The sequence below is a fragment of the Vespa velutina genome, chromosome 15 (assembly GCF_912470025.1).
Source record: "Vespa velutina chromosome 15, iVesVel2.1, whole genome shotgun sequence".
Taxonomy (NCBI): domain Eukaryota; kingdom Metazoa; phylum Arthropoda; class Insecta; order Hymenoptera; family Vespidae; genus Vespa; species Vespa velutina.
The window spans coordinates 1,301,069-1,323,053 of NC_062202.1; the positions used below are offsets into that span (position 1 = coordinate 1,301,069).

Sequence of the window (21,985 nt, forward strand, 5' to 3'; positions counted from 1 at the left end):
TTAAGATTTCAAGTTTAGTTATATACAAGGTATTCGAAATTTTTCTGGACGAACGTTTTAAAGATGACAGATACTTTCAAACAATTAAAATTTAATTTCTATTGTCGTTTTTCAAGATAATCGTGACTCGATAAATTTTTTTTTTCTTTTTTTTTTTTTTTTTTTTTTTTTTTTTTTTTTTTATTGAAAATTATTTCAAAAATAAAGGATTAAGATAATAGATAAAATTGACGAATTGAAAGTTACGATAATTGTTCATGTTCAAGTTGACGAAATTCATCCAGAAAAATTTCAAATAATTTTCATAAAGCTTTGTTTTATTATCATAATCTCTTACCTGTTAGATCATTAATCACGACGACGTCGAAAATAATGGAGATTTCTTTACCTTAGGATAATCATAGGTTTAAACCTTTAGCAAAGTTCATTTATCTTTAGAAAATTCGAAAAAGGTATGAGAACCTTCGTTTTCTCTTTAAAGGATATTGCTTGTAATTTTATTTTAATATTTATGATTTTGTCCCTGGAGAAAGAAAAGAGAATTAAGAATAATCTAGAGAAAAGAAAATTTCCTTTAGGTTACTTTCAAACATTTCTTGATATTTTTCTCTCTTAGAAATAAAATAAGTTAAATGAATAAAAGAAAAATATATTAAACATATTCAATTTAACACGACATAAAATCAATTTAATCAAATCAATTCTAATCAAATATATCGACTAAATATCGTTTCTTATCCTAATACGAAATGTTTGATGTTTCGAAGCAGTCCTTATAAAGAAAATAACATAATGACGTGTCATTAGAAAAACTGCGACATTACGAGCAATCATTGTTCCCATGCATTAAATGACCAGACTAATTAAACCTACACGAGACTCCATGCAATTATGGTAAATAAGAGGGCGTTGCGAGGTACTCAAGTAGCAAAGTGATGATCGTCATAGTCGTTCCTAAAAGCCTATTGTTCTTGCTAGTAATTCTTTTCTTTCTCTTAAATCTAATTATATAAGAATATTTTTTTTTCATATTCCTAATTATATAGTCAACATTTTTGTCGTATGAAATTTTATGCGTAAGAAAATTAAATTTTATGTACGATAATATTTAGACAACAAATTCGAAAGAATATACAATTTTTAATAAATAAAATAAAATGAATTCATATAATAAATACGTATAGAATGAAAATTTCAAGATCGATTTCAAAACTATCTATATTTAATTCTTTTTATTTCGATTAAATTATTACAGTAATCGGGAATCAAAGTATAAGATTTCTATTCGATTTATTTTGTTGATCAAATTTATAAGGCTTCGCTATAAAAGGAGATCAAAGGTTCTTTCTTGAATTCTCTTACGTATCGTTCGCTTGCAAAATCGTGCCCGTTGACAACTCTCCTTGGGAATCCTCTTAAAGCGAGTCTTAAGTCTCAAAGGGTGTCTCGTAATCGCTTCGATCGTTCGAGACTCATCGAGAATCCATACAAATTCAGTCGAATGAGAGGAATGATAAAAAAGAACAAATATATGTGTGCGTATATATATATATATATATATATATATATATATATATATATAAGATCTCCTTGAAGATTTCAATGGATTATTATTAATGTCGAGCTCGTGCAAGTACATTCGTTAAGAGTGTCAAAATCATTGGAGTTCTTTAATTCATCATACTCGTTCACATATATATATATATATATATATATATATATATATATCTACACATATACATACTTACTTGTTCCTTGTGAGAAAGGCGTAGGCTCTCTCACTCTTCTTTCATGAGAGGTGTTTCTTAAGCACCGATCTTCGAACACACGTGCCCACGCATCTCACGTTGAAACGTTTTAGATTAGTGCCCCCAGATAACACGCTTACCATACGTTAAGCCATACTCGAGAGAATCGTCAAAGAACTTGCTTCTTCTTATCCTTATCCTTTTCCTTAGACGACGATGATGACGACGACGATGACGATGACGATGACGACTGAATCGTCATCTTTTTGTACGCTTTTAACTTTTATTAATTTCTATAAACCAATCTTCTCTCTTCATATATATATATATATATATATATATATATATCCATGTGATTATGCATCGACGCATAAATTTATGAATGTATGTATATACATAATATGTAGTTACCTTTTGAAAGGCAGGTGAATAATTGTTGTCTTTATTCTTGTGTACTAATTATAAGGTTTTATGTACAACGTATTTATCACTTTTTGTCTCTTCTTTCTCACAACAACATAAATTAACTATGTTGTTTTCATTTTGTTCTGCGTGGTCTTTGAAAAATCATTCTTAACGTTTATACAAACATGATATTCATTGTATTTTTTTTTTTCCTTTCTTTTTCTCTTTTTTAATTACGTTTTCTAAAAAATGCATTCGCTCGACTTTTGTGCACGAAGAAAATTTCTAGTGGAAGTCGATTAGGTATCAGAATGTTTTCTTGAGATATGTATTACTGATACGTTTGTATGGCTTTCCTATTTTCTTAACGTTATATCAAGATGGAAATTATGTTACGCACGTGCTCGAATATGAATAATGTAAATTCTCGATTCGTAAGTTCTTCCCCTTTAAGATGCATTGAAATTTATTCGCAGTTGTATTTCACCTGTTGTACTCTGTGGTAAAGTGGAGCAACCGTGAAACTCGTTAAAAATAATGAGCAATGCACGAGCATTCGCGATTATCGTGTCATATTGGATACCTTGAAGAGTTCTTTCTCTTTTTTTTCTTCTTTTCAATTTTTTCTTTCTTTTCCTTTTTTCTTTTTTTCTTTTTTTTTTTTCTTTTGATAATAATATATCAACAAAAGTGGAAGAATAATCATTCTTTGTATTGTGATTTTTTTTATTCGTTGTGTGATTGAAATGCATGAAAATTGTTTATTTCGTTCGCGATAAGACAACACACGAAATGTATTTCACGAATACAAATACAATTTTTTAGATCCATTTGAAAACTTGTGATCACGTTTAACAATCCAAAAAAAAAGAAAAAAAAAAGACGAACGTAACAGAAATTAAAAAGCGTAATAGTAAAAACAATAGTTTACAACTCGAATATAGCTTGGACACATTAAAAATAACTTATGTTTGTGAACAATTTTACTTTTTTCTCTTTTTTTTCTTTTTTTTTTCTTTTTTTTTTTTTTTGCATAGAATACATTCAACGTAACAAACAAAGGAGAAAAATAGTAGAAAGTTTTTTTTACAACGTAATTCTGTTTAGTCACATTAGGATGTTCTTTTCCTGAACTTTTCTTACTTGTGTTTATAAAGAAAAAGAGAAAGAGCTTTCCAATAGAGGACGAGCTTATTGGTTCGTCTTGTTGGACATTTACGACAGCTCTTTCGTAGCTCGAGGGCAGTGCTCGTCGAATACAGGATGAGACTCTCTTCCATAGTAGTAGGAACTGCACGGAATGCTTTTTCTTCTGTTCAAGGTCCCAGGCGAGATGTGAATGAATGTAGAACCTGTTCCATCCTTTTCTTCATCTTCTTCTTTCGCGCTAGAGTAGTCCCAGTACCAATAGACTACGTTGACTTGGCCAATCGAATCAAATCATGTCGTCGATTTTCTTCACAAACGATTTCCTATTTCATTTTTACGTCCTGTTAACCGAGAAGAATTTTAGATTGGTCCCAATGTAAATGTATGAAATTTTTATTTATGGATTATCGTAAAAAATCAAACGAAGTTTTATCCAAGTATATTGTCATTTATTTTAGAAATTAATTCATTAAAAAAATCAATATTACTGAATCAACTTTTTTCATATCTAATATATATATATTAGATGTTTATTTGATAATTATAACAACGTTACGTTTTAAAATAACAAAGTAAAATTTATAACGTAACGAAAGATTTACGAAGAAAACGTGAGTTTGATATATGACATAAGTAACCAAATGATTTATTTATTTATTTATTTTTTTTTTTTTTTTTTTTTTTTTTCTTATTAAAACAATCACATTTTCATAAAGAATTAACTCATCCTCGTCGATTCAGATTATACTTTATTATATAATTATCTTAAAACTCATAGTTATATATCTTGTTCATAGAAAATCTAATAAACATAATATATAACAATATTTAATGAAGACTTCATTGCATCTTAGATTAATCAGCCTTAGATGAAGAAAGCGTGCAGTTTCACGGTCCAAATCCCAGAATAATTTCATCAGGATATCCAGTCAAGGACACGAAAAAGGAAAACTAATTGATAACGCGTCTACAGATGAAAACTATTTTGGCTATTAGATATTTTCGTGTTCATTTATTTTTTTTTTCCTTTTTTTCTTTTTTTTCTTTTTTCTCTTGCGAACGACGTGAAAATAATTTCTTCGAAATAATAATTAGAAAGTAGATTTTCGAGAAAGTTGCAAAAAGAAGAACTTCTCGAGGACAAGGAAAAGAGAGGGAGAGGAAAAAAAAAATAATAAAAAGTGAGAGAAAAACAATTCACAAGAAATATAAATAGCAAAGAAGGAGAAGAAGGAAGGGAGGGTTGGGACTATCCCATGCATTTCCCCCACTTAAACATCACTTGGACACACGTGCGCGATGTTGCTAGCAGCGCCGTCGTGGCCGGTCGAGTTCCTTCGATTCAGCAGTTTCGACGAAGTCGTGGCGCGCTTCGGATCGTTCTTACGTACTTAATTCCAACGAAATACTGAACGATTAATTGATCCTCGATCTTTAGCTTGGTTAGATCATTTGTTATTTGGATAACGTTTATTTTAACTGTGCGACTAGAGATCGTTCTTATTGTCGAAAAGAAAAATAAAAAGAGAGTTTAGATTTAGATCGGAGCATGCGTTAATTCTCGTCGAGACCCCTCAAGGATTCTTTCGACCCCGAAGTCGAAGGTGAGTGTCATATATTTTGGATTTAGATCTTAGGATAACATGTTATGATTGATTTATCGATTTATTAGACGAAACGTTTATCTTTAAGACTGATATTATATATATATATATATTTCTCTCTCCCTCCCTCTCTCTCTCTCTCTCTCTTTTTCTCTCTCTCTCTCTCTCTCTCTCTCTGTCTCTCTCTCTTTCTCTCTCGATTTTGTAATATCGCTGAAAAATTGTAAAATAATATTTATTATTATTAGTTGATCTTTTTTTTTTCTTATTTGTTATTTCGGTATATAAATTACGTCGATGTGAAGTATAGTTCTTATTGATGATGTATATATATATATATTTTTTTTTTTCTGTTAATGAAGATCTATGATTAATTTGTGATTATTTTCATAATTTTTTTAATCGACGTATGTTCAGCTTAACTCGGGTTAGTTATTAGCGTTGTTATTAAAGACAGAAAAAAAAAAAAAAGGAAGATAGTTTTCTAGTCTTTTTAGATAGTTCATTCTTTTTTTTTTTTTTTACGAGCGCAGTCGACGTGTCCATTGATTTTTTTTGTTTTTTGTTTTTCTCTCGATTTTACAACTTCGCTCGAGAGCCTTGTTCCGAGGTGAACGTAAGAAGAAGTTCGAGATGCCGAGGATTTACGAGGAACTCGCGGCTCTAACCTTTGTTTCATGGCAAGAGCGTGGTTGCCACGCGCGAAGTCAGCCTTCTACCGACCAACTTTTCTTTGTTACGACTTCTCTTTTCCTTCTTTTATTCTTATTTTTATTTATTTTTTTTCTGTTAATATCTGCAACGACATTCACTTGTTTTGTTTTGTTTTGTTTTGTTTTGTTTTTTTCTTCGTCCATTGATTATCATTTCATTCGTATAATTTTCGTTATGGTAGTCACAGTTAATACAACATTCCTACATCAAGAAGTAATGTGTTTAAGGACTTTTTATAAGCTGTATAGAGAGCTCTCTCTCTCTCTCTCTCTCTCTCTCTCTCTCTCTCTTTTTTCTATTTCTCTTCGCATAATTATCTAATTAGTACAAACTCTGTTAAATTGTAATTACAATGTAACGAGCTAATTTTCTATCAAACGTTTGTTTTATAGAGCGTTAACTAATATATTTAGAGAATATTTAAATAATTTACATGAGAAATATTACTGACATATGCTCAAAAATTTTTAATGAAATTTACGTCACAGTGTAAATTTATCTTAATCGTGTTTAATTATTTTTAAATAGCATGAGGTTGCCAAAGGATTGTTGATGTTGAAACGAACATAAGCAATATACATGAATATAAAGAACAAATTCCTGTCCATCATTATACGTGTAATTAGTAAATTCGTCGTACTAATTACATTGTAACTAACTGTGATAAGATAAGTCAAAATTCGATGGGGCGAATCCGTCATTACGTTCGTTGTCATAACGAAAAATGACTGACCTCAAAAATATCTTGATTTTCTCCGTTGGCACGTCCTTACAATGTAAAAGTTGTCCGTTCAGAAAGTCTCCTTCGGGCTAATCTCTTCCAAGTAAGAAGATTTTAACGACCTTATTGGAAATTCAAATATTTTTCCTTTAAGGAATCGACATTGATTTACAAAAAAAAAAAAAAAAAAATCATTCGGTAAATTTGTATTCAATTTTTTGTATTTTTACGAACAATGAACTTTGCCTTGATTTTATTTGGTTGTAAGTTAAAAAAATTATTAATTCCAAAAGAATTTATTCATTTATTTAATTTTATTAAATTTCTTTTTAGTGTTAAAAGAAACTTTTTGGTTAGGAAAAATGTCTAAGAAAAATTGATGAAGGGATTTAAACGTAACGAATGAAACATATTTTACAGCCGTATATAATTTAGTATCTCTACGTAAAGTACTTTAAGTATATTTACGATCTTTACCTGAAAGATTACTTTTACCTGAACATTATTGCCCGAAACTAAGATTTATTTTTATCATTAACTCATTATACCTATGTAATACTCTGGACACATGTACAATAAATATCCAGATAATACAAATGTTTGCAGTGATTTATGCGTTAAAAACTTTCGATTAGAAAGAGAAATTTTGTAAAGTTTCATGATAAATATCATTAGAAAAATAATTTGTCTCCTATTCGAATAAATCGAATCGAAATAATTTTTATTCAATATTAAATTAAATTAGAGTTGTGAAATTGTAATTTGTGATAAATGTAGCTGACCTTTTAAGAATTAACTGATGCTGTTGATAACGCATTTGATTTTGTTTACATTCGATAGAAATGTTTGTCTGTATATTCACCTTCGTTCGAGAATAGAGACCACACTTATCCAATCTTATTTTGGATATATCACGAAAGATTATTCTATCGAGAAATTAATATTAACATGATCGGGACTTATAATAAAAGTGATCATAAAGCACATGGGCGTTTACGATATTTGATCCGCGTATTTTTCGAATCATTCATTCATCCCTGTTGTTTAGCTTCGTGACAGCTTGCGAGCGTATTTTTCTTCGTGGAGAGGCCATAATCGAGACGATTTCATTTTCGATATATTATTTTTTGTTAGGCACGTGTCTACGAGCACCAGGTTACGTTCACCTTATGGATTGAATCATTATGATTTCGTTACAATGTAAATTTTTATTTTATATATATATATAAATTATATTTTTTGAATCAACTCTTCCTTATATAATATACATAATTAAAAGATTTGCTTATTAATATAGATTAGTACAATGACTACCGTTAGACAAGAAAAAATCATCGGAGATTAGAAAAATCTTTGTACCGATCGTTCAATGCAATATATTAAAAAATCTAAGCTTTTCCTTAGGTACCTGTAGAAAAGGATAAATGGTAGTAGTGTTTTAATTCGACGAACATAATCGTGAAACGAGATTCCGATAATAATACGAAAAAAGAGTGAGCGAGTGAGGAAGCGAGAGAAAGAGACAGAGAGAAAGAGTACAAACTCCGGACGAATCACGCGTCGGTTATACAAGATTCCTTATAAAGTCGAAGGGAGAGAAAAACAGAGAGAGAGAGAGAGAGAGAGAAAGAGAAAGAGAAAGAGAGAGAGAGAGAGGATCCGTGAGACAACCTGCGCTCCTTGCTCGTTTTATCGATCGATGACGTCACCCTCTACGAAAGGAGGCCCTGTATACCTTCTCTCTTTCTCTTTCTCTCACTCTATCTATCTCTCCCTTCTCTTCGTCTTTTCTTAGCACACATATACGTAAACTCTCACAGAGAAACTCACACCCACGGCAAAGGATAGTGGTGAATAAAGCGAACGAAATGGACCGCAAGAAAAGAGAGAACGAGAGAGAGAAAGAGCGAGAGAAAGAGCGAGAGAAAGAGCGAGAGAAAGAGAGAGAGAGAGAGAGAAAGAGAGAGAGAGAGAAGCTCATGGCAAAGGTAGACAATCGGCCAACGAACTCTGCCTCGCAGCTTTACGTCTTTCTCTTTCTTCCTTTCTTTCTTTCTTGCCTCTCTTTTCTTCTCTCTGCAATTCCTTTCATATTGCTTCGTCCTTGTTTCTCTTTTCCTCTCTTACTATCATTCCTTCTTTCTCTACTTTTATTCATTACTCTGTATCTCTTTCTTTCTCTTCATTACTGTATCCCATTCTTACTCCTAATTACTCTTTCTTACTCTTTATTATTAGTCTATCTCGTTCCGTCTATTCATTAACTCTTTCTTTCTGTTTATTAATCTATCTCTCTTTTTTTTCTTTTTTTTTTTCTTCTTCTTCATCATTATACCTGTTTCCTTTTGTTTATTAGTCCATCTCTTTCTTATAAAATTACAATTTCAAATAATTCATGACGATAAAAATCCAATGCGAATGAAATCGAAGGAGAGTCCCTCATAAAAAATATTCTTTACGACGCTATCGCACCTTGAAAATAATTTTTCGACTCTTCTTCACTGTCTACATTTTTTCTTTTCTTTCGTACGATTCTTCATGCTCTTTTTTCTCTTCTTCTTCTTCTTTTTCTTTGTCGATGATTCTTTCGAATACGTGTATCAGGAAATTGACGAGTTTTATAAAAGTAAAATGTCCACGTGCAACTTTCATAACCCACGTGTATGTATGTATATATGTATTTCTATGTGTGTTAGGGTATGTGACATATTTCCGGTTGGCTCGATAAAAGCTTCTCTTACAGCTGGCAACTTTTTTTTTTTTTTTTTTTTCTCTCTTTATTTTCGTTAGCTAGTCATTTGCGAGCGATGCGTTCGAAAGGTGAATTCGTCTTCGACTGGTTGGAAATTTCGTGGGAAAATTCTGCCCTTTCGTGTGTACTCCTCCTCGTTGTCAATTAATTTACTACGAACATCAGTCTATGATACTTTCTCTAAGAAATCGTTAACATTACAACTGTCGACCTATTTTTACTAGATCTTTGAAAGCAGTTTTTAGTTTATTCGATTTTAATAAGTAATCATATAAGAGCTTTCACTTTTTTTTTTTTTTTTTTTTTTTTTTTAATAATAATTATGATTTTAGTAATTGTTAAAGAAGAAATTTGAAAGTCTTTATTTTAAAATGTGTAAAAAGTTTCAAATAAAAAGAAGAATATTTCTTTTTATTAAATAATGTTTCTTTTTAAGTACATAAACATGTAATTTATATAAGTTTGTTTAATCATTCCATAAAAAAAAAAAAAAAAAAAAAAAAAAAAAAAAAAAAAAAAAAAAGAAAAAGAAAATCAATTGTAATATGTTGTATAAGAAACAGATAATACAAATAACGAGTATTACTAATTTCGTAATAAGATTTTGTAAGATAAGTGGAAGCGCATCGGTTAAAAGAATTTCATCTTGAAAAAGATTCGTTGATTAGGAAATTAACGTAAAGCGTTACTTAATTCAAACGCTCGACTAATTACTTTCGTGTGAAATAATCGTTAAAGCAAAAGCCTTTGCTAAATCGGCCTATACTCATTAGTAAAACATAATACCTTCGCGAAATCTAGTACGATGCGACACAGAAGAGACTTATATGATCGAGAAGCAGGTCAATTGCCTTGGATCGTTAATAAATCATCATGAAAACTTTGAGAACACAACGGCATCAGCATCGTAAGCGAGAAATCTCTCTCATACTCTTCAGCAAAACTTTTTATTAATGAGCTCAATTAAGACACCTTGCTAATTACTTGATGTGGAATCTCCTTCATTCTTTGAGAAAAACTTTATCGTCTTTGTCTTAAAATTAACTTTGACAAAAACATTTTTATTCGAACAATTTTAACAATTTTATCATGTTATTTCGTCAAACGATTGAATTTAAATGATTTCATCAAGTGTTTCAATTTCATATGATTTCATCATACGATTTTATGAAATAGTGCGAATGAAATAATGAAATGGTGAAATGATTTTATGAAAATTGTGTACAATCGGAATATTTTTAGGAAAACATTTGGAAAAAATATTTATTTTATCGTCATTAACAAAAAAGGAAAATTTATTATTTGTGGAGAATAAAGATAAAATCGACGAATAAGATGAAGTTTATGAGAGGTTTCTCTTTGACCAGGGGTCAGGGCTCTGGTGCACCTGATAGAGCCTCTATGGTTTATATATATATATATATATATACATACATAACACATACATGTATAGGTGCATATACCTGCCCTACCGACCATGGGAACCTGCCCTCGCCCTCGTAAAACCCTTGGTTAAGGTTTCGAATGCTGCACAGAAGCAGATGTCGATTGTCCTTTGGAGTTTTTTTTCCACCCTCTTTTTTTTTCTCTCTCTCTCTCTCTCTCTCTCTCTCTCTCTCTTTCTTTCTATTTCTCTCATTCGATAGTACTCTTTTCTAGATTATATGCCTTTTGCTCGGTATATACGATTCTCCCACGCTTTAGCATGGTCTTCCTTGCGAACGGCATTGTTCCTCTTTTCCTCCCTCGCACACCGAAAGACTATAAGATGCATATATTCGTCTGGTGCGTGAGTTCGACTATGGAATTTTCTGGTTTAAGGAACTCCAACGAAAAATATAATATTAGTCTTATTTATTCGAGATTTAACCTGTACGTTAAATCTTACAAATTGCATGCAAGTTATTTTAATTAAAATGTTCTTATCAATATCAAATTAAAATGCATTTTCTTAATCGTTGGCTTTACTCTTGTTTCCTTTTTCTGTTCTTTTTTTTCCTTTTTTTTTTTTTTCTTTTTCTCTGTAGTTTTACTATGTAAGAGGGAATATTTCATTAATTCGTATTTAAGTTTGACACGATCGATAATAAAAAAGTAATTTAAAAGCGTACGAGTTGCATCCAAGTCTATTAAAAATATATTTTTGTTTCTTTTTCCTTCTTCTTTTTTTTTTTTTTTTTTGATCATGCTCCATTAAAATAACTATGACTCGTTTTATTATAAGTGAGGATATTTGATCTGAGAGAGTGGAGGAAACGGAGAAAGAGTGATAACGCTTTCGATCGAACAGGATCGGTGCATCGAACTCCTCGTGATGCTCGAGAGGAAAGGATTTTTCATTGGGCATTGCAAATTCCAGGAATGCTTTTCAAAGTCCATGGCTCGCACTTTTCATCGAGGAAACGCAGCAGCGGCCAATCGAGATCGCGAGCCAACCGTTCCTCTCTCTACGCGTTTGCCCGTCCGTGAATGCTAATTAACTCTAATTAACGCGATTGAGAGCAGAAGGGTAATAATCTTTAACGTTACGATTCCTACCACGCGGAATCTCAAATACCATCCGGGATTCGTGCGACGCGTGAACGCCGACTGCTATTTTAAAATACGATGTGCTTGTACGACGAATTACCCACATATATCTTCAATTAAATTGATTATGTGGAAAGGAGAAAAAAAAATATTGCGAGGTATATGAGCTCAATGATAAATAGAGTTGTATTATAATCACGTTCATATAAATAATTTACATTTAAATAATATCATAATCATTTGAATTAAGTATATAGATATGGAAAAAGTAATATATATATATATATATATAATAATAATTAAATTAATATGTGTATATACTTATGATAAAACTAGAAATATAGAAATAATCACGTTAAAAAAAAATAATAGTCAATAATAATCGAGTTTTGTTATAAATTACGAAAATAAAAAACAAATACAGAATAATATTCTATATGAAATGTTATGAAATTTTTTTTTTTTTTTTTTTTATTATAATTAGATTACAATCTCATACTTATCAAAGTTTACTTTCATTTCATCTTAATGACTGATAATATTATTTTATGAACTTAAGTTATGGATAAAAAAAAAATATTTTTATTCACAACATTTATTATTCTTATCGATGAAAATATTGTTCTGAATACAAATTAATATGTTACCAATCGAGTCTTTGAAAAAATTCATATGAAGAAATCGATTCTTTCATAAGAACGATTTTGAATTCTCTTTGCAAGTTGCGAGTAAATGCACGTTCATCTGAGAAAATTTCAATGCAGGCACCGTTAAACTGCACTCTTTACGTGTATACATTCGTACATAGTTACTTGACTAAACATCGTTAACATTACGTACAATTCTCACTTATGTTAGCTGTTTCCTCTTGTCTTGCTAGCACCGTTGTACCGATTGCATCTCGTTAACGTAAATGCTTTTAAGGTTGTGCATACACTTGACCAGGACGAACGCATAAAAATTTGTTTTCTCTCTCTCTCTCTCTCTCTCTCTCTCTCTCTCTCTCTCTCTCATACATAAACTTTTTTTTCTCTCTTTCTCTTTTAGCGGTCTTCATCGATCGATGTCTCGTAGAAAGTAAAATCACGAGCGTGAGCGTGTCGAGTACTTGTCTGACATACATTTGGCCAATTCTTATGTACGTACGTCCTCGAGAAACTTTTTGAAAGGATCTTTCGTCGAGTCCAAGCCAGTTTACCAATTTGGTCAAAAAATCGATTCAGTCGTTCTTCGCTCGGAGAATATATTAAGGTATACATGTATATTCTACGAATTTATTCCTGCGATTCATTTTAAATGTAGTAATATGTTTCTTTTTTTTTATTTATATATATATATATATATATAGTTTTATGATATAATTATCTTTTATATAATAATTATTTTATTAACAATATTTTGTTTGAATACATTTGTTTTGATAGCGTGGATTTACTCGTATAAATGTAAATGGAAAAGAAAAAGAGATTATTTCTTTTATACATTTAATTTCGATCTTTTTTAATATTACTAATTTCTAAGAATATATATATATATATATATATATATATATATTTTTTTTTTTTTAATACTGGTAATAAACATATATAAAAAAATCTTGTATAGATAATAAAAAAAAATTTAAGATATCTCACATCAAGGTGTGACACATTTGATTAGACGTCTATCGATATTTAAATCGTAAATATGGTCACGTACGAGTGATTAGAATAATCAAGGATGCAAAAGATAGAGTAAATAAGAAGAAGAAAAAGAAGAAGAGAAAAAAGAAAAGAAACGTAGCGTGACTCGAAGGTAGCAGCAACTCGGTTAACTTTTTTTCCTCCAAGTTCACAAGAAAGACCGAGACCCGATCACCTACATTTTACGGTCAGCTTGCTCTCTCTCTCTCTCTTTCTCTCTCTCTCTCTCTCTCTCTCTCTCTCTCTCTCTCTCTCTCTCTCTCTCTCTCTCTCTCTCTCTCTTTGTCTCTCCTTCTCTTGGCTTGTTCTAATAAGAGAGTCGTGTTCGGCCGTGAACACGAGAACGCTTGCACGAGTTCCTCCAACGTGTAGATATTTTCAAAGCGTGTCTGCACGTGTTCTTCTTTTTTTTTTTTTTTATTTTTTCTTTTTTTTTTCTATGTCAGTGCACGTATACGTGTGTTTGCTTAAGTATAATAAGTATATGTACAATATAGGAGAACGATTAGTATCACCGAATAAAATAAGAAGGTTAACTGTAATGCATCTAACGCATCACCCATGATCTCGTACCGTTATCTCGAACTAGACGGAGTCCTTAGATTAGTTTTCTCTACGTTTTGTATCCTTTTTTGATGTTTTCTCTATCATTATATATATATATATATATTTTTTTTTTTTCGTCGCCTTTTAGTGGAAGCGAAAATATCATACAAATCTCAAAGGTAGTTACGTGGGTTGCTTGCTTTTGTAGGTGGATTCGTTTCGAGCTTGATCGTAGATTAATACAGAATTATGATTTCCTATGGAATTATTATATCTATTAGAGAAGAAAGATCAATCTTCTTAAAAAAAATTAGTTTCAAATTTATTAGCTCGTATATCTGCCAATCCGGGTTCTGACATTCAGTATAAGGAATAGATTATTTATTGTCGTTGAATGTTGGATAAAATTTATGTTATAAATTTTATTAAAAAAAATCGATTTTTCTTTGGTTCAGGATTATTTTTTTTTCTCCTTCTCTTTTTTCTTTCTTTGTTTTTTTTTTTTTTTGAAGAAATCTCAACAAAACGCGCATGTAAAGTTATAAATATTGATGGAAATATTAATTAAAAAAAAATTTGTCAGTAAGCCTTAGAACTGCTAATGATCGTGAGTATCATCAAAGAGTGAAAGATATTAAAGAAAGAAAAAAAAAAAGAAAAGAAAAAAAAAAGAAAGAAAAAAGAAGAAAACCGTGGAAAAGACGGAAACGAGGCAACGACCGGAAGTGGGCACTTCCGCCGATGAGAGACGATGAACATCCTGCGCTACATTTATTTCTGGAAGAAGAAGTGCAGGCGTTTAAAGAAAAAAAAAGGAAAGAAAGAAAGAAAGAAAGAAAGAAAGAAAGAAAGAAAGAAAGAAAAAGGAAAAGAAAATATGGAAGCGATGAAATGGAGAAAGAAAAAATCGGGTGATGGGAGAAGACGGAGGAGGGAGAACTAGCATATGAATGGGAAGTTAAAGACGCCTAAAATTTCCCCTCCATCGTCGGTGCACATCATGGCTTTGGCTTCGTTCCAAATCGTTGCGTTTTCTCAAAGACAACGAGGGTGCATCCACCTTCTTCTTGTAAATTGATACCACTCGATTGTGAATGTTGTGCTTCTATCGTAAAACTTCGGTTAAATATTGACCACGACCAACTCTACACAGGATATCCTGCATGATTTACATGTGAACATTTTCAATGAAACTTAATTAATAATCTTTTGCGAGAACATTGATTCAAAAGTAGGGTGAACCTTTTTTCTTTATTTCTTTGTTTTATTTTTTGTTCGTCCGATATATACCATCACGTCTATGGTCTTTCATATTTAAATTTTTAGTTGGAATTGGTAATACATTTTATGTATTTTCTTTTTCCTCTATATGCTTTATTTATTTATATTATTTATTATTAATATTGCAAATATTTATTAAGAATATGATTCTTTCATTAAGAAATAATCCTTGTGATGTATCCCATAATGATGACATTCTTTTTTCAAATCAAATCGTAATTATCGATATATCGTATAATTAATTAATAATAATATATTAACATTAATTAGATCAGTATATAGTATAGATCCATGTTGACGCATTCTTTAAATGAGAATGGAGTCAATGAACTTGATCATTGACTACGCATCATCATAGTCTTGTTTTTAGTATATATATATATATATACGGTAAGATCAAGTTTTCTGCGATTTTACACTTCATTTACTACTTGGGGACACTCCTTTTCTTTCGTTTTATAAAATAAAGCAGATTGCCATAAATGGTAGCAAGTATGGGCAATATGGTTGCAAGTCGATCTAAACGAATAAGTTTTTTACACGCAAGTTTAATGCTTCGCAACAAATCGAAAACGATTGGAGCTATCGATAAGATTTCTTGAATATTCGCGATATACACTTATATGGTTTGCAAGGTATATATGTATGTATATATATATATATGTATATATCCTACGTGGGCACGAGAGTAGTACTTTTTCCTCAGCTTCCACACCCTGTTCGTTCTCTTTCTCTCCTTTTCCTTTCTTGGATCGAGAGTCTATTGCCACCGATATACCGGGTGTCGGGGTGTGTCAAGTTATTAATTGAAACAATGATAAATGCTTTAGAATTTCTAACTTAAAAAATATCAAAAGATCGATTTAAAGATAAATATTATTTTTAAGATCTATATTTTAAAATCTGATCTATTTTTTTGTCAGATTGTAAAACTACAAGAGCCTAACTAACTAAAGCCTATTGAGATTGATATACGGATTTATAGAAAATGATTATACTACTAACAATAAATCATACGATAAAATTAAAATTATTGGAATATTATAAATTCTGTTAAAAACATAGGATGTTGCATGTATAATAAATCTAATCAAAAAAAAAAAATATATATATATATACATATATATGTATTCAAAGAAATATGAAATCAAGTTTCGAATAGGTTACAAGTAAATGGAAGGAAGGATTAAGAGAGAATGCATTAGGGTTCTCCGTAAAGCGAACGTTGTTACATCACAGAGGAAAGGTGAGCTCGGAAGGACGTCTAATTCTGACTTGCTTACCGGCAGGCAACCAGTTTGCCTGGCCTGTAAGATCACTTGGAGTCGTTTTTTTACATTGCCACGAAAGAGGAGGAGGAGGCGGAGAAGGAGAAAGGGAAGGGGAAGGGGAAGGGGAAAAGGACGGAGGAGTTTGACGAGTCAAGATAGGACTATTTTTTATTTGTTTGTATGTAGAGAAGGTAGAGTTATGATCAAATGTTAGATCAAGTTGTATATACCTGTTAAGTTAACTTAGTAATAAAGACGATCATCATTTTGCCTTCTCCGACTTCTTGGCGACTTGAAAATAGGACGAAACTCATGAAACCGGTAAGCGTGTTATAGTGATAAGATTGCTATGGAGAGTAGCAAGAGAAAAGTCTTCTTTTTGCCCTTCCAATCGAGAAGGCGGAGCTCTCGTAGGAAGCTGTTGCTCCTGCTGTTGGTGATGGTGCTGATGCTGGTGCTGCTACTGCTAACCACTGCTGAATTGCTAAACGTCGATGGAATGTCGAGAAAGTGATCGTCTATCGATCTTGATCGAATACGAGCCACTTTAGATCGAAGTGAATCGATGAACTGATACACCTGCGGTTTCTTCATTTATAAGGATTTCATCGAACTTATGCTCTGTTTCGTAATTTGCCTGGAATAATTAGAGTCTGATGACGTTCTGATGTTCTAATCATGGATTAGATTGGAATCATTATTTATCTTTGTTTTTCTTTTGCTTTTTATTCAGAATTAGTTTCAGTTTTATCAAGTTTGGTTTTCTTTGCTTTATCGTTCCAGAACACGTCAAAATGCGTTTATTCAAAAGACAAACATCGGATACCTGTCCTCAGCTGGTATCAGCTACACCGATATCCCAAGATGAAACATCCGAGACAGTGACTGGAAATGGTACTACAATCGAGCAGAATGAAAAGTCCTTGGTTGTTGATAAAAAAGATTCATCGAAGAGACTCGATAGGGATGGTGGAGAACCCGGAGAGTCTGAGAAAACTGTACCTGGGCAATCATTCATGATAACTCGTAAAGGTATCAATAATTTGTTGTTATCAATTCGTTTGATATTTCATGAATAATATTTCATTAAATATTTCATACATTATTTAAAAAGTATTTATCAAAGATGTTCAATAAAATTTTGTTTATTTATAAAAATTGCATAATAATAATCATCAGTATGTTAAGTAAATAAATTTTTGTTCAATTAAAATTTTATTCTATTATGCAATATTATAATTAAGATTATTTTATGTAATAATAACTTAATACGTAATCTCATAAATGATGTAATTAAAAATACAATTACAAAGTATGAATAAACTAAGGTCCATTTGAAGTTCAATGGAGTCCATATTAAAAAAGAGATCACATCAGAGATATTAATGAGATCTTAGGGGAAGGAAGCTGGAAAGAGTGAAAGTTTCAAAGTACGACGAAGTAACAGTCGCGATTAATTTCTAGGTATTTCAACATGGGGTCGGAAAGTAGGCCGAAGGTTAGATCAATTGAAGAGATCGGAAAGTTCGGAGTTACTTTCGGTTTCGGGTAGAAGACGTCGTTGGAGTCCAAATCGGAAGAGATACGAAGATAGCTTGGAGGAAAAAGAAAATGTAATTAACTTAAGAACGTCGCTAATTTTTATCAGTCCAATTAGTCTTTAATCTCGTTAAAGAGAATTTTTTTTTCATTTAGGGCTCGAACGAACATTCCTTTCCGGAATTCCCCAAGCCAAAAAGAGTCTCCAGAGTGGAATCCTTGAAGAATCTATTCCGGTCGACAGAGAGGAGTAATTTTTTAAGTTCGAATTCAACCTCGAGAAACGTGACGATCCACGAGGAGAGCCATTATCCAATGGAGAAAGCTCTCAGCGATGGGGCCATTAAAAACGTAGCTACGTTTCAAGTCAAGTCTGAGAATAATAACGACGAACGATTAAGGGGGACTTTGCTTCAAGAAAAACAGCGACGACTCAGTCGTAGTATTCACGATCTTCAGGAGCAGGAACGTGTCATCGACTTTATTCTCATGAATCAGCAGGTGTTAAAGACTCAAGAGGGAACAGCATTGGTAAAGGAGACTTTGAGTAAGCTAGAGAAGGCTAGTAGTTCGAAGGATACGTCGTCGGAATATTCATCCTCGACGTCTAGGATGAACAGAAGGAGTGACGTCTCATTGAAAACGAGTACACTTAGTAGAGCGAAGAGTAAAAATCTTTTCAGTAACACCAATGAACGGGATAGGTAAGATAAAAATTTGATCAATCGTTGTCAGCTTATTATGATTATTCACGATCTCTATTGGTGATCTGTACCATTAGTTTTAGGAACGATCAACAAAGATCTTGTCCCTTGACCGGTTTGGAGGATCTTATGAGCAATCTTCGTCTAGGTTGTGACGAGAGTGGTTACGACTCCGATAGCACACGAGCAGGTGCTGATTCTCCTGATAGTGAACAATGTGCTCAGAGAATGACAAAGCCTCGTAGCTTCTCGATAACTTCCGATGATTATCATGGTATAGATCTATCATTGCCACCTATTATCAATCAAGTTGAATCTTCGAAGGATACCGAAGATTCTGAGAATGCTAACGATACCATCGTGGAGGCACATCATTTCTTGAATGATTCTAACAAGACTGAATCGACCTTGGTCATGTCCGAGCATGACGATGACACTGACAGTTGCGACGAAGACACTTTTGAGGAGTATGAACAGTGCACCAAATTAAATTTCTTCGATAACTCTAATAGGAACGATTCAAAGATGGAGTCTAGTAGTCGATACTCGAAAATATTTCCAACGACTTCGAAGAACGTTGCATCTGTATCTCAGACGAATAGGATCATTCAAAGTTCATTGATAGAAACGAAACCTATAATTTCTTCAAGGAATCGAAAATTCGGAAGTGGTAGCGTATTGACTCTTCTCGATAATGCTTCCTCTCCTTGTAAGGACAGTCCACCAGCAACGAAGATTAATTCGTCGACGTTGTTACTGAAAAGTCCGATTCAATATTATAGTCCTAAAAGATCTCGTTCTGCTTTGGAAGCTGAAACATCTTCAGACGAATCTATCAATAGAATCAATAAGGTTAAGAGAATGGTTTTTGCTGATAATCCTCGATCAATAACAACTTCAACGCCAGCTAAATCAACTTTAGTACGTCGAGAATTGAAGACTATGAAATTCACCGTTGAAAGATCGGGCAATCTTGGTATCTCCGTTGAGAGACGGGAAGCTGTCAGACCGTTTTACGTGATATCAAAGTTAGATTCCAACGGCGAAGCAGCTAAATCGAAATTATTTCGAATTGGCGACGAGATCGTCCGAGTCTGTGGTCGCAGATTACGTGGGATGACTATCACCGAGGCTAGGAGCACCTTACGTAATTGTGTAGGAAACGTTGAGTTACAAATCGCTAGAGAACCAACATTTGCATTTGGCGAAGAGATCGGTGATACTTGGGCTGATTTAGAGAGAGTTCCTTCTCGTCCTCGAAATGATTCTGACGCGTGGACATTGCAAGAAAGTAAATCTGATCCTGGAGTTTCCAACATATCCAAAGTTGAATCTTCTCAAGATGATCATCGATCGAAGAACGAAGAGGCTCCAACAAAACGACCCAAAAGTGAATTATTGATTAACGAGACGAGAGACGATAACGGGAGAAAGATGACTGGTATGAGGAAATTTCAAGTTATCAAGAAACGAACTTCACATCCAGTTTGTTATCCGAAAAGAGTATCAAGCCTTTCGAAAGATTTGTTAACCGTGACCTTGGAAAAAGGAGCTATAAAGAAACTTGGTTTCTCGATCGTCGGAGGATCCGATAGCAAGAAGGGTTATATGGGTATTTTCGTAAAGGATATTATGGAAGGTGGTCAAGCAGCTGAGGAAGGTACACTTAGGGTCGGTGATGAGATCTTAGCGATTAATGGCATACCAATGGACGGAGCAACCCACACGAAGGCCCTTCAGACTTTCAAGAATGCCAAACCAGGCAAAATGATTCTCTGCATCGGACGAAGGGATCCAACGAATAAACGGTTGTGTTACAAATGATAAAACAAGATATTAACGTAATCTTGGGTTAGTTACGCTGCTTTTTGCTTTATTAACATTCTTCCTTATCGATAACGTTCCAGTTCAGACGAGAACTTTTCTTTTTCTTTCCTGCGACTTTTAATGCTTCTAAAAAGCTTCCTCTTATTTTGTTCTTACCCTATTTTTTTTTTCTTCTCTCTTTCTTTCTCTTTTTGTTTTTTTTTTTTCTTATCGCATAGATTCTAACGAAGTTATTTTTTATTTTAGGTACATAACTCAATCCAAGTCTTGCGATTGTTTAAGTAAATTAACGGAGAATGGATATGAATGAAGATGTGCTACAGGAAAAAAAAATATTTTTATATATATATATATATATATATATATATATAAATAATTTATATTTTTCTAGATAATATTAACGAAAACGGATAGGTTCCCTTAATTATTTAAGATTCGAGGTGATTCAATTTGCGATAGGAGGTGTTGTTAAAAGAAAGTTTAGGTTTTCTGTGTGTGTGTATATATACGTATAAAAAACTCATAGGATGTTTTTCTTTTCTTTCGTTACTTATCAAATACATTCGAGGAATATCATAGCTTGTTCTTTAATGCAATTGGTGTGACAATTGGTGTTTAACATTTTGGGTTATTCTCATATCAATTCACGTTACTATCGTTTTGTGTAGAAATGTGTTATTTAAGAAAATTCGAGTAGCTATAAATTTGTCTTATTTGATTTATTTTGTGATACTATTTAATTGCTTTCTTTGTCAATGATTTACTTGGATCGATTTTATTTATTTGACATTATTTGTCTATCATAAATGATCGTTTTGCAAAAATACTCAAAGAAAAAATATCCGGAGTCATGGATTCGTTTAGTTAATTCATATGGATTGCTAGTTCTGTCTTTCTTGATGAATTTATTCAGCATTATTATACGTGTAAAGTGATAAGAAATGTACATACATGTGCATATATATATATATATATATATATATATACATATATATATATATATATATACATATCATTAACACAAGACATGTTTTATTATTCCATTATGCGGCTTCGAATCATGTAAAATACATGATAGTTCATTTGTGCGTTCGAAGCAATAGGAAGTTAAAAATAAGGTCATCATTATTACATCTAACGTAGTCATTTCCTGTTAGAAATAACGCGCTAACACTTTGGATTATGACGTATTAATATAACGCACTTTTTCATACATAGTTTAACGTATGTTTCATTAATAGAAACATAGTTTTCGTTTAAACTAGAGAACAGAGCCGCATTTTAATAATCTCGACGAGGGTATACCGATGACTTACTTTGTACTTATTTACAATCTAATTTTGGTCGTACTAATATATAGAGATTTTTAAGCTACCGAGACTGACATTTAGAATGTCTACCTGATAAAATGCTGTGATATATCGATTGTAGTCGAATTAGTTGATATCGTACAAATTGTATTTAATAATAAAAAATGATTTTGTTGAGAGACGTACGTACTGTGTTACGTATT

General features: G+C 32.1%; 1 protein-coding gene across 5 annotated transcripts; it reads left to right on the forward strand.

Moving 5' to 3' along the window:
- Positions 1 to 4,616: 4,616 nt before the first annotated feature.
- LOC124954448 lies at positions 4,617 to 21,967 on the forward strand. Of its 5 annotated transcripts, none has more exons than XM_047507416.1 (7): positions 4,617 to 4,906; positions 12,670 to 12,873; positions 17,186 to 17,434; positions 17,867 to 18,015; positions 18,098 to 18,645; positions 18,723 to 20,496; positions 20,719 to 21,967. In XM_047507416.1, the coding sequence occupies exons 3-6, from the start codon at positions 17,197 to 17,199 to the stop codon at positions 20,467 to 20,469; spliced, it is 2,682 nt and encodes an 893-aa protein (XP_047363372.1). In that variant the 5' UTR covers positions 4,617 to 4,906; positions 12,670 to 12,873; positions 17,186 to 17,196; the 3' UTR covers positions 20,470 to 20,496; positions 20,719 to 21,967. The 5 variants fall into 5 exon arrangements, with proteins under 5 accessions (XP_047363372.1, XP_047363369.1, XP_047363370.1 ...); XM_047507413.1 differs by having other exon boundaries at positions 18,723 to 20,453; XM_047507414.1 differs by lacking the exon at positions 12,670 to 12,873 and having other exon boundaries at positions 18,723 to 20,453.
- Positions 21,968 to 21,985: the final 18 nt, after the last annotated feature.